Source organism: Pelodiscus sinensis, chromosome 12, assembly GCF_049634645.1.
Source record: "Pelodiscus sinensis isolate JC-2024 chromosome 12, ASM4963464v1, whole genome shotgun sequence".
Classification (NCBI taxonomy): domain Eukaryota; kingdom Metazoa; phylum Chordata; order Testudines; family Trionychidae; genus Pelodiscus; species Pelodiscus sinensis.
In genome coordinates this window covers 1,892,814-1,904,998 of record NC_134722.1, presented here as the reverse complement: position 1 = coordinate 1,904,998, position 12,185 = coordinate 1,892,814, and the positions used below count along the sequence as shown (strand labels likewise).

Genomic DNA, 12,185 nt, shown 5'->3' with positions numbered 1-12,185 from the left:
CCCTTCTAGCTTAATCCCAACCCATCCAGCTCCTGAGCGAGCCCTGGGCTGCCCCCTGGCTTCACTAGGGAAACCCTGCCACCCTGCCCAGCAGTCCCTCTGATTTTCTCCATGTGCCAAATAATGTTTGTTCTCTGCATCAAGGCGTGTGGGGCAGCGCCCTGCCAGGGCTGCATCTAGCCTGGCATGATGCTGCAGAAATACTTTCAACAGAAAAGTTTTTCCGTTGAAAGTATTTCCGCAAAAGCGCGTCTGGATTGGCACCGATGATTCTGTGCAAAAGTATCCGTGGCCAGGCTAGAGGCAATTTTGCGCCAGAAAACCCCAATCGCCCTTTTAGCTATCAGGGCTTTTTTGCACAAAACAGTTCTTCCCAGTCTATATTGGCCCTCTTGTGCACGTATTCTTGTGCAAAAGGGCTTTTTCCCGAGCGGAAGCGTGAAAGTATTTGCGCAAGAAGCACCGATTTTGTACATTACAGTCAGTGCTCCTCTGCAAATTCAAGCGGCCAGTGTAGACAGCTGGCAAGTTTTTGCACAAAAGTGGTCGCTTTTGCGCAACATCTTGCCAGTCTAGACGCACCCCCCAGTAGAATCAGAGGCTGCTTTGCTAATCAGCTGGGCAGCACCTGAATCTCTTCTGGGTGGGTGCCCATGTGCTCTGCTTACAGGGAACACTGGCCCTATGTGAGGCAGGGCAGCCACGGCTGAATTTACAAGGGCTCGGGGTGGGGCAGTGTTTGGTGTTAGCAGCTCTTGGGCCAGGTTGCAAAGAAACCTCCACAGCAGCCCTGGCTCTGTGGAAGAGCATCCCGTTTCCCTCAGCTCTGAGATGGCACCCGTGTGTTTCACTCACATGCTGCCTTGCAGCTTGACAGCAGGAGAGCCTGGCCTATGCAGCCAGCTGGGTTCCACCACAACGCTTCCTGCTGCCAGGAAATCCCACAAGACTTTGCTTGCACATTGGCAAAGGCCCAAGGACCTGAGATTGCCACAGCTGGGGGACGAGCCATGCCCTGGCCAACTTGCAGGCAGCTGCAGGGGCAGGGCTGGAAAAGAACCAGGGCTGCAAGTGTGAGGCTTTCCCTGTTTTTTCCTGGAGTAAAGCTGAATGAGTCTTCCTGGTCTAGCACTCCACAATCATGCTCCTTTCCTGCTACACAGGCCTGGCACAATCTAGCTCCTAGGCCCAGCACTAGGGGGGTAGCTGCTAGAGCCCCTCCCAGCAGGAGGCTGATGGGGACAGCAGCAGTTATAGGGCAGGGCAGCTGCCCCATGCACTCGCCTCTCGCACGCTGCTTTTGGTCAGCTGCTGCCAAGGCGCCTGCATGAAATTGTGCCACCCCGGGCCCCGCAAAATTATCATCTGCCCCTGGATGGGGAGGTCGGCTGGCTGCATCCACTGGCCTTTCTGACAGGAGGGAAGACGACACTTCAGGCCTTTGGGTGCACGGGATAAAAACTAACCCTCCTTGTGACAGGCAAAATGGACCCAGCCTGGCAAGCCCAGGGCAGGTGCTAGGAAAGCCCCGGAACTGCCAGTCTGCCTGCTCTGGCTCCCCGTGGGGAGGTGTCAGGCACAGCATCAGCAGGCAAGGGAGGGGTGGTCCCACCCAGCCACAAGCCCTCCCCCCCAAGGCACAGAGACAGCTCAGCTGTGCACTGTTTATTTTCCTGGGTGCCAGCGGGAGCAGCTCCTCCCTGCAGAGGCTCCCAGTGCTGCTGCCTGCCCCTCGCCGGGCTGGGGAAGCGCCCGGTTACAGCCCAAGCCAGTCCAGCCACACACAGGATGCGGCGCCAGGGCCCAGGCCGGGCTCAGTCGTTCTGCTCCATCCAGTGCAGGTTCACAAAGGTCTCGCTCTCCATTTTGTCGATGTACAGGACGCCCTGCAAATGGTCCATCTCGTGCTGGACGATGCGGGCCGCCCACCCGCTGGCCTGCCAGGACACGGCCTCTCCGGCCTCGTTCAGGCCTGCAGAAGCAAACAGCCCAGGTGAGCCGCTGCCACCCCGCTCCCCCTGGCGGGCAGGTCCCAGCCCCGGGCAGGGCTCGCAGCGGGGGCAGGGGGCACAGCCCAGGGAGCCTCTGGCAGGGCCGGGCAAGGCGGGGGCACAGCCCAGGGAGCCTCTGGCAGGGCCGGGCAAGGCAGGGCCGCGGCGGGGAGCCTCTGGCAGGGCCGGGCAAGGCAGGGCCGCGGCGGGGAGCCCCTGGCAGGGCCGGGCAAGGCAGGGCCGCGGCGGGGAGCCCCTGGCAGGGCCGGGCAAGGCAGGGCCGCGGCGGGGAGCCCCTGGCAGGGCCGGGCAAGGCAGGGCCGCGGCGGGGAGCCCCTGGCAGGGCCGGGCAAGGCAGGGCCGCGGCGGGGAGCCCCTGGCAGGGCCGGGCGAGGCAGGGCCGCGGCGGGGAGCCCCTGGCAGGGCCGGGCGAGGCAGGGCCGCGGCGGGGAGCCCCTGGCAGGGCCGGGCGAGGCAGGGCCGCGGCGGGGAGCCCCTGGCAGGGCCGGGCGAGGCAGGGCCGCGGCGGGGAGCCCCTGGCAGGGCCGGGCGAGGCAGGGCCGCGGCGGGGAGCCCCTGGCAGGGCCGGGCGAGGCAGGGCCGCGGCGGGGAGCCCCTGGCAGGGCCGGGCGAGGCAGGGCCGCGGCGGGGAGCCCCTGGCAGGGCTGGGAAGGTGCCCGGCCTCCTACCTGAGACCTGCACCGCCTGGTAGCGGGGCACGCAGGCGGAGAAGCCGGCGATGCTCTCGCAGCCCTCGGGGAAGGAGACCAGGCGGGAGTCCAGCACCCGCAGCGCGGGGTTGACGAAGACTTTCAGCGGGAACGGGGCCATGCGCCGGGCGGCCCGCAGCGCCGGGCTGTGCTCCAGCACCAGCCGCTCGGGCAGCTCGGCCACGAAGACCTGCAGCGGGACGCCGAGCTGGGGCGCGCTCAGCCCCACGCAGGGCAGGCGCCGCATGACGCGCACCAGCGTCCGGATCAGGCGCTGCGCCTCGGGGCGCGCCAGCTGCGCGGGATCCAGGGGCGCGGCGGCGGCGCGCAGCACCGGGGCGCCCACCTGGCACACGCGCTGGAAGGGGGGGCGCGGGGCCGGCAGCACCTTGCGCCGCAGCCACCGCCAGTAGGAGCGCGGCTGCGCGGGGCCCGGCCCCGATCCCGCCTGCGGCCGCCGCACGTGCTGCCAGGCCGGGCGGGGCAGGAGCCAGCAGCCGCGCGCCCGGGCCCAGGGCAGGGCCATGCTGCGCCCTCCGGCCGGGCCTGCGCGCCCACGTGCAGCGGAGCCCTGCCCCCGCCCGCGGCGTGGGGCGCAGCCGGAAGCGCCGGGGCACGCTGGGAAATGTAGTTTCTTCAGGCAGCGCTGGCGCGCTCGACCCCTGGCGGTGGAAGGTGGGGTCGCCGCCCCCGGCCGAAGGGGGCGGGGCCTGCAGAAAGGGGCGCTATGACTGGCAGGAACGCTGGACCCCGCCCGCACAGCAAGAGCAGCCCCATGTCGGGGGGGCAGTGCAGGCCTGTACTTTGTCCTTGTAACTTCCGGCCACATCAGCAGCCCCCCCCCCCCCCCCAGGGAGGGGCCTGTGGGCAGGGAGCCAGGGTGCACCAGGCCTGAGGCACACCCGCAGGCAGGGACAGATCTGCTCCACTGGCCCGAGGCTGCTGGGTAGCCTGTGCCTGACTCAGTGCTGCCCCGGCCCTGCGCTTTCCTGCGGGCACCCTTGGAACAGGCAGGCAAAGCAAAGCGGGGGGGAGGGGCAGCAGGATACCACAGGACACACACACACACACACACACACACACGCATTCTCACCCTCCACTGCCCTGCGTCCTCTTGCCTGGCCCTAATCCCGTCACATGGGCTGAAAACACACCTGCCACCTAGGAGCCCTCTGAAAGCCAACCCCATGGGCCCAGGAAGGTCAAGTCCAGTCCCCTGCCTTCACATCAGGCCCAAGCTCCATCTAGAGTTCTAGACCATCCCTGACAGACATCTGTCTAATCTGCTCTTAAAATGGAGATTCCACAACCTCCCCAGGCAATTTATTCATGTTTAACCACCCTGACAGGCAGGAAGTTTTCCCTAATGTCCAACCTCAACCTCCCTTGCTGCAGTTTAAGCCCATTGCTGCTTGTCCTGTCCTCAGCGGCCAAGGAGAACAATTGGTCTCCCTCTTCCTTGTGACACCCTGTAGCACAGCTGCCCTGTGCAGCTCTTTCCCCTCCATGCATGCTGCCATGTTACCTCTGCAAATACACTGACTTTCTCTCCAGCAGTTGCCTCTTGCACGATCAGAGGTTCGAGCCCAAAGCCCCGGGGGTAACAGCAGCGGCTCAGCATCCCTGATGATCGTTGACAGCTGAGCCCTTGTCAGGTTGGGGTAGGGACACACAGGCCATAGCTGCCTAGTATGCAAAGAGCAGCTGCTTGCAGCTGGGGTCGGGGCAAATGCAGCCCAGAATACACGAAAGAGCTTTATTTATGCAACAATCAGCCCTTTTCAGAGGTATGTACATCATTGAACCTGCTTCCGAAGTCAGAAAGTACCACTCGATACTACAGCCTCCTTCCACCCAGGACAGCCCCAGGAGACCTGCAGGGGCCAGTTACAGGGAGCCCAAGGAAGTGGTTACAGATGACAGGGCCTGTAATACTCCGTACTGTTCCCCATCACCAGACACAGCCAACGTCCCACACCCAGCACCGCGAGGGGCAAGACCCCACAGGCTTCCGACGAGGCTGGACTCACTCAGCACATGCCCACAGCACAGAGGGCAAGCTGTGCCAGTCCCCACCCTGTTAGGCTGTGGCTAGAGGGCCATCAGGCTGCAGAACATCCCCTGCGCACTCACTGCTCTCCTCCTCAGGCACACAGAGTTCTACTCCCTGCTCCGGCCCTGGCATTTCTGGGGCTGGTGCAGGTGCTGGGCTCTCCTGGGCTGGTTCCTTCTCCTCAGCTGGAGTGAACGGGGCCTCCCTCACAGGCAGGAGAAAAGCCAGTGGCTCCTTGATCACATTCACATCCACACAGCCCAGGCTGCCGTACTTGTGCAGCTGAGTGGGGGCAACACCTGGCCAAGAGAGCAGAGAGTTAACTCACCCAGAGCCCATCTGGAAAGGGACACGGAGACCATGACAAACTCACACAGCTCAGGCAGGGATCCTTGTAGACTGGGGGCATTAGTGGGAGGGCTCTGAGCACTCCAGCCACCGGATCTCCCAGGAGAACCAGAGCAGAGCAGCTAAAGGGGTTCAAGGTCAGGGGTCATAGAATAATCATAGAATAATAGGACTGGAAGGGACCTCGAGAGGTCATCGAGTCCAGCCCCCCGCCCTCAAGGCAGGACCAAGCTCCGTCTCGGGGATCCACCTGCTCAGCAGATTTGCCCAGGCTCCACGTGAGAGTCGGCACTTTCATAATCCCTCTCTGGTGGGGGAAGGAGGGATTCTTACCTAGGGTTTGTGCTATCTGAGCTGGAGGATAGAGGACCTGGAGGCAGCGGTTAAGGTAGGGGAGCAGGTCTTCTAGGAATGCCGTACAGAATTGAGCAAAAAGCTCCTGCTCCCGGCTGCTGAAAGCTGCCTCTTCTGCCCGGTGAAAAGCCAGGATTGTTTTGGTCACCTGCAGGAGAGAGAGAGAGAGAAAGCGCAAGCGTAACCACCGTGAGGTCCTCTTTCAGCAAGGTGCTCATTCAGCGAGCAAGACATGGGTTCAGAAGGGAGCGGAAAGCTGAAATTGACAGCCTGGTGACTGCTCTCTGTCTCACCTTGCCAAGGGCCTCCTCCAGGGAAGTCGTCACATCTTGAGCAAGAGCCACCGGGCAGCAGAGACGCAGATCATTGAAGGCTACCAGGATGTTGTTTAGGAAACAGGCAAGAGGTGGGAATTCCAACAGCACCATGGGAGGCTGCAGGGTTCCCGGCTGGGCGGTTGGCACTTGCACAGGGATGGTGCTGCCCAGGCCAGCAGGAGCGGAGATCAGTGTGTAGGAGTTCATTTCATCATGGAATTTGTCCACAGCTTCCTGAACTGCCTTCCGGAAAGTGCCAATTGTGACTTGCTGGAACACTGGGGCCAGCTGGCCCCGGAAATCAGCCCCCACTCTGCTGAAGGACAGGCCAAAGTACATGCACTGACCCAGCAGTGACTCCAAGCGGCTGCCCACCCCCCGCTGGAGGTCACTGTCCAGAATCTCTAGGAACTGTGACACCTTCTGCAGCACCCAGCCATGGAAGACAGCACTCTCATTGATCGCATGCTCGCCAGGAGGCAGCAACGGCTCCTCGTCCGAGAAGATGGCCCGGTACTGCGTGATGATGTCAAAGAGGTGGACGCGGCAGGCCTCAATGGTCTTGGTGATGTGGAAGTAGGGGTCGTCATCAGGGATGGAGGCCTGGATGGACTGGAGCCAAGCGTCTCGGGCCTGCAGGAACCTGATGCGCAGTTCGGCCTCCGTGAAGACATCCATGCGTCGCAAGTAGCCAATGACACGCAGGCAGGCCGGCAGTTGGATATTAGTGCGCAGCTGCTGGATCAGCTGATTCAGCATCAGCTGTGAAGACTGACGCACTTCGTCCACAATGCCCTAGAGCCAGGGAGAGACAGACCTCAGCAACGAGACAGTCCACCCTAGCATCGGGCACCATGCCCCACACCTGAACTCCAAGTGCCACCTCCCAAATCACATTCCCCTTAGAACAAGCCCCCACTCGCTGCATGGAGGTAACATAAGAACATAAAAATGGCAGTACTGGGTCAGACGAAAGCTCCATGCAGCCCAGTGTCCTGTCTGCTGACAGTGGCCAATGCCAGATGCCTCAGAAGGAGGGATCACAACAGGTAATCCTCACGTGATCCCTCTCCTGTCACTCACCTCCAGACAAACAGAAGCTAGGGACACCATTCCTACCAATCCCGGCTAATAGCCATTGATGGACTTAACCTCCATGAATCTAGCTAACTCGTTTTTGAACCCTGTTAAAGTTTTAGCCTTCACCACATCCTCTGGCAAGGAGTTCCACAAGTTGACTGTGTGCTGAGTGAAGAAAAACTTTCTTTTGTTTGTTTTAAACCTGCTGCCTATTATTTGATTTGATGACCCTAGTTCTTAATTTCTTTGGTGACACACACCAGCCACCGTCTGAGGAGCTCATCCCATGCCCAGGGCCTGCAGGCCCCTCAGAAGTGTGGGCAGCCCAGCTCGGACGAACCTTGATGACCGGGATGGAGGCGTGTTTCCTCTCAAGTCGGCGCACGTAGGCAGCAAGCTCCAGCGCCTCCTCATAGTAGCCATTGCGGACGCAGGTGTCCATCAACTGCGGGATCTCCAGGATCTCCAAGATCTCTGTGTGGCGGTTCAGGGTGAGGCTATTCATGCGGCGGCTGGAGGCGATTTCCTCGGCATCCCGCATGAAGGTCCTGTGGGAAGGTAGGAGAACTCAGACCCGTGCAGAACCCTTGTGGCCTCCTTTCCCCTGGCCAGGTGTCCCCATTTCACCCCTAGTGCAGGGGTGGGAAACCTTAGACCCGGGGGCTGGATGCTGCCCCTGGCTTCCTTGCATCTGGCCCCCCAGACTCAGGGCTCCCCTCAGTGGCCCCGCCCCCTGCAGCTCTCCTGGAAGAGGGCTGCTACCCCCAGTGGCCCCGCCCCCACCGGGCCGGCCCCACCCACCTGCAGCTCTCCTGGAAGGGGACTGCCCCGCCCACCTGCAGCTCTCGCGGAAGGCCCCGCCCCCGGCCGGCCCCGCCCACCTGCAGCTCTCGCGGAAGGCCCCGCCCCCGGCCGGCCCCGCCCCCTGCAGCTCTCGCGGAAGGCCCCGCCCCCGGCCGGCCCCGCCCCCCTGCAGCTCTCGCGGAAGGCCCCGCCCCCGGCCGGCCCCGCCCACCTGCAGCTCTCGCGGAAGGCCCCGCCCCCGGCCGGCCCCGCCCCCCTGCAGCTCTCGCGGAAGGCCCCGCCCCCGGCCGGCCCCGCCCCCCTGCAGCTCTCGCGGAAGGCCCCGCCCCCGGCCGGCCCCGCCCACCTGCAGCTCTCGCGGAAGGCCCCGCCCCCGGCCGGCCCCGCCCCCCTGCAGCTCTCGCGGAAGGCCCCGCCCCCGGCCGGCCCCGCCCCCCTGCAGCTCTCGCGGAAGGCCCCGCCCCCGGCCGGCCCCGCCCCCCTGCAGCTCTCGCGGAAGGCCCCGCCCCCGGCCGGCCCCGCCCCCCTGCAGCTCTCGCGGAAGGCCCCGCCCCCGGCCGGCCCCGCCCACCTGCAGCTCTCGCGGAAGGCCCCGCCCCCGGCCGGCCCCGCCCCCCTGCAGCTCTCGCGGAAGGCCCCGCCCCCGGCCGGCCCCGCCCCCCTGCAGCTCTCGCGGAAGGCCCCGCCCCCGGCCGGCCCCGCCCCCCTGCAGCTCTCGCGGAAGGCCCCGCCCCCGGCCGGCCCCGCCCCCCTGCAGCTCTCGCGGAAGGCCCCGCCCCCGGCCGGCCCCGCCCACCTGCAGCTCTCGCGGAAGGCCGGCAGGCGGCCCAGCAGGCGGGCCAGGCCGCGCTCGATGCCCCCGAAGCCGCGGCCGGCGCGGCGCGTGCACTCGGCCGAGCGGATGAAGATCTTGTAGTGCGCGAAGGCCAAGTGGCGCGTGCGGGCCGCAGCCCCCGCCCGCTCCTCCGCCAGGCGGCCCGGCTCGCGGCCCAGCGCCTCCAGGCCCCGCCCCGCCAGCTCCGCCACGTAGGGCGCCAGCTCGGGGCCCGGCGCCCCCGGCGCGCCGCGGAACAGCCAGGCCAGCAGCCCGGCCTCCTCCAGCGCCGCCATCGCCCGCTTCCGGCCGCGCCACTTCCGCTTCCGGCCCCTCCCCCACGTGGAGCGATGCGGCCCCTGACGGAGGAGGAGACGCGGGCCCTGTTCGAGAAGCTCGCCAAATAGTGAGGGGGGGGCTCGGAGCGGGGGGGGCACCCCGGGGGGGGGGAGCGGCTCGGAGCGGGGGGGCGTCCCGGGGGGGGGAGCGGCTCGGAGCGGGGGGGGTGTCTCGGGAGGGCAGGCGGGGGGGGAGCGGCTCGGAGCGGGGGGGGTAGGTGGGAGGGAACGGCTCGGAGCGGGGGGGGGGTGTCCCGGGGGCGTAGGCGGGGGGGGGAGCGGCTCGGAGCGGGGGGGGTATCCCGGGGGGGCGGGAGGGAGGGAGCGGCTCGGAGCCGGGGGGGGGGGGGGTAGGTGGGAGGGAACGGCTCGGAGCGGGGGGGGGGTGTCCCGGGGGCGTAGGCGGGGGGGGAGCGGCTCGGAGCGGGGGGGGGGTGTCCCGGGGGGGCGGGAGGGAGGGAGCGGCTCGGAGCCGGGGGGGGGGGGGGTAGGTGGGAGGGAACGGCTCGGAGCAGGGGGAGGCAGTAGGGGCGGGGTTTGGGGGGGGCGGCAGGGGCGGGGGGAGGCGGCAGGGGCGGGGTGTGGGGGGGCGGCAGGAGCGGGGGGGGGAGCTGTCAAGGGGCTTAGAGGCCCCCAGACGGTCCGGCCCCGCGCTCACCGTCTCTCTCCCCGCAGCATCGGCGAGAACATCCAGCTGCTGGTGGATCGGCCCGACGGCTGCTACTGCTTCCGCCTGCACAAGGACCGGGTGTACTACGTCAGGTGGGAGGCTCAGTCGGGCTGCGGGGACCCTGGGCCGGAACGTGGGCTCCGCAGCTGCCAGTGAACTGGCCAGTTCTGTGGACTGGGCCCCGGGTGCCTGCGTGGGTGACGCCTGGCTCGGAGTAGGGACTAGCCTCCAGCTCAGCTCCCAGGGCCCTGGCTCCTTCCTGGGTTCCAAGGGGGGGTTGCTGCTCCTCAGGGCTACAGGTCCCCATCTAGCACAGACCCCCAGGCCGCCCAGTTCTGGCAGTGCCTGTAGCTGCCAGTCGGGCAGCAGGTGCTGGTCAGAATTTCTCTTGCAAGCGTAGAGGTGCTTCAAGAACTAGTCACTGATTGGCTACATTTGCTCCTTCCTTAGCGAGAGGATCTTGAAGGTGGCAACCAGTGTCCCTGGAGACAAGCTGGTGGCACTGGGCACCTGTTTTGGGAAGTTCACCAAGACCCAGAAGTTCCGGCTCCACATCACGGCCCTGGATTATCTGGCTCCCTATGCCAAGGTGAGAGGCTTGCTAAGGAGAAGCTTTCAGGCAGCAACCTCCCTTTTGGCCACGCTGCCTCCTTGGGCCTTCCCTTCCAGCTCCCCCTCACCTGTGTGAAGAGCAAAAGAAAACAGGACTTATGGGCTGGGGTCTTCCCTGCTGTCATGTGTGACCACAAATGTCTTGCATGTCCCAGGTACTCCCTTGCGGAGCAAGGTTCACGTAGGGTATCACCTGTATCTCTACCCTCGTGCCCAGTTGCATGAGGAAGACACTAGTAGGTTCAGTAAGATGTTTTAACGTATGCAGCTCTGGGTGAGCAATAGCTGTACCTCCTGAAGTCAGGTCCTTTTCTCTTGCAGTATAAAGTGTGGGTGAAACCTGGCGCAGAGCAGTCCTTTCTTTATGGGAACCACGTGCTGAAATCTGGCCTAGGCCGCATCACTGAGAACACTGCTCAGTACCAGGGCGTGGTGGTGTATTCCATGGCAGATGTTCCTCTGGTAAGTGGAGGGGCAGTGGATTGTTCTTCAAAAAAATGGTATCAACCTGCTTTGGAGGAGGGTGGTGTTGATACAAGAGCAGCTGGGGAAAGGAGCCAGCACAGTGCCTGACTTCTATTAATTCCCAGGGTTTTGGAGTAGCTGCGAAGTCTACCCAAGACTGCCGGAAAGTGGACCCCATGGCCATCGTAGTGTTTCACCAGGCTGACATTGGGGAGTACGTGCGGCGTGAAGACACGCTCACTTAAGAGGGCAACCAGCAGCAAAAGGCTCTGAGGACTCAGCTGCGCATGTTGTGGAATCAGAACTCAAAGTACAGGGAGCTTTCCTGGTGTGAGGCCTTGTAGGCAGCTATGGAGAATTACAGGCCAGTCTACCTGTGACCAAGTCACACCTGTTGTGAGCTGTGAGGCTGCCTGGCCCAGCCTGAAGGAGAGCAGGATTACAATAAAAGTTTTCCTATATAACGTTTGTATGGCCTAAGTGACCACCCAGCCACCTACTGAATCCATGGGGGCCTGGGCCTGCTGGAAGTTCTGTGTAACAGTGACATCAGCACAGCTGTTTTAGTCAACAGGAACAAAGTGACTCCTCTGCCCCAGGGTTATTTCTGTCCTGTTCCCCTAGAGATAGGGTGGGGATACTGAGGGGGTTATGTCACTAGAGGGCACTATTGGTGCTAGTCCAAGGCAGAGAGATGCTCTACTTCCTGTGGCAGTGGTACCTGCTGTGGCTTCACACAGCAAACAGTTTATTTGTGAAACATGAAAAGATTTCCAAGCCATGTCACTATGAAACCCTGAATGCAGTTAACCGTCCCTGCTGCCTTCCCCCACCTTGGGACTCATACCAGAGGCCCAGTAGAGAACAACAGTAACCTCTAGAAAGGGAATTCTGAACCTGACAATCCCCCAGCCCCACTTCTACAAGTAGGAGCTTCCATTCTTCAGGGGAGGGGTGGCAGAAAGGATGAAGTTGGGATAGTATGCTCTGCAGAGGGAGGGGGCTGTCCTGCCTGCTGCATGGCTCCACAGGTGGTAAAAGCCAGTGGCCTTAGCACCTCGGTTTGTTGGTGGCAGTAGTGGGCTGCACATTGAAAAGCCGCTTGAGGAAATGCAGCTGCAGGACCCCCGAGAGGAAAATGACGAGGCTTTGAGCTAGCGACCACCAGTTCACATAGTGATAGTTGGACTGAAGGATGAAATAATCAGCCGTTTTCCTCATCCGGGCAAAGTTATAAAAGCGCCACATGTGGAAGATGTGGGCCTGCAGCTTGCGGGTGCTCTCCTGAAACAAACACAGGGCCGTTAATAAAATCTCCCACCCCCATTAGACTGGGCTCCATGCCACCAGGTACCACTGAGGCCAAGAACTGCAGAGGATAGTCCTGGTCAAACTAGCAGTTGTGGAAAAGCTTTAATCACATGCCTTAGGCCTTAAAGCCAGGCCTGGGTAAAATGGTAGCAGGGAACCCCAGGCAGGCTCTCCTGCTTGCCCTGCATGCCACTCAAATGCAGCTGCCAGCCTTTTTCTATTTCAAAACTGGAGGGGAGGGGGGAAAGCTTCAGGAGCTACCCCCAGCACAATCCCATTGGCCAGTTTCTGGCCAGAAACTGACCAATAGGAACTTCC

The 12,185-nt window shown here is 63.4% G+C and overlaps 3 protein-coding genes across 5 annotated transcripts in view; 1 reads left to right on the top strand and 2 right to left on the bottom strand.

Annotated features, from left to right (window-relative positions):
• Positions 1-1,652: 1,652 nt before the first annotated feature.
• COG8 (component of oligomeric golgi complex 8) lies at positions 1,653-8,767 on the bottom strand. 2 transcript variants are annotated; one of them, XM_075939788.1, is made up of 5 exons: positions 8,454-8,767; positions 7,194-7,401; positions 5,750-6,568; positions 5,436-5,604; positions 1,653-1,972 (listed from the first exon to the last, which is right to left on the bottom strand). In XM_075939788.1, exons 1-5 carry the CDS (start codon positions 8,765-8,767, stop codon positions 1,815-1,817), a joined length of 1,668 nt encoding a protein of 555 aa, XP_075795903.1. In that variant the 3' UTR covers positions 1,653-1,814. The 2 variants fall into 2 exon arrangements, with proteins under 2 accessions (XP_075795903.1, XP_075795902.1); XM_075939787.1 differs by lacking the exon at positions 1,653-1,972 and adding an exon at positions 4,417-5,053.
• Positions 8,741-12,185, top strand: part of NIP7 (nucleolar pre-rRNA processing protein NIP7) — a 22,342-nt gene continuing 18,897 nt past the window's right edge. Inside the window, exons 1-5 of one of the 2 annotated variants that reach the window (XM_075939790.1) lie at positions 8,741-8,877; positions 9,485-9,571; positions 9,930-10,068; positions 10,413-10,553; positions 10,682-11,020. In XM_075939790.1, the coding sequence (XP_075795905.1) occupies positions 8,822-8,877; positions 9,485-9,571; positions 9,930-10,068; positions 10,413-10,553; positions 10,682-10,801 (543 nt within the window). In that variant the 5' untranslated portion in view covers positions 8,741-8,821 and the 3' untranslated portion in view covers positions 10,802-11,020. Of the gene's footprint in view, positions 8,878-9,484; positions 9,572-9,929; positions 10,069-10,412; positions 10,554-10,681; positions 11,021-12,185 lie in introns of those variants that run through there. The other variant, XM_075939792.1, reaches the window with a different exon arrangement.
• Positions 11,270-12,185, bottom strand: part of TMED6 (transmembrane p24 trafficking protein 6) — a 5,770-nt gene continuing 4,854 nt past the window's right edge. Inside the window, exon 4 of the mRNA XM_006122221.4 lies at positions 11,270-11,840. Coding sequence (XP_006122283.2) covers positions 11,607-11,840 — 234 coding nt within the window. The 3' untranslated portion in view covers positions 11,270-11,606. The remainder of the gene's footprint in view (positions 11,841-12,185) is intronic.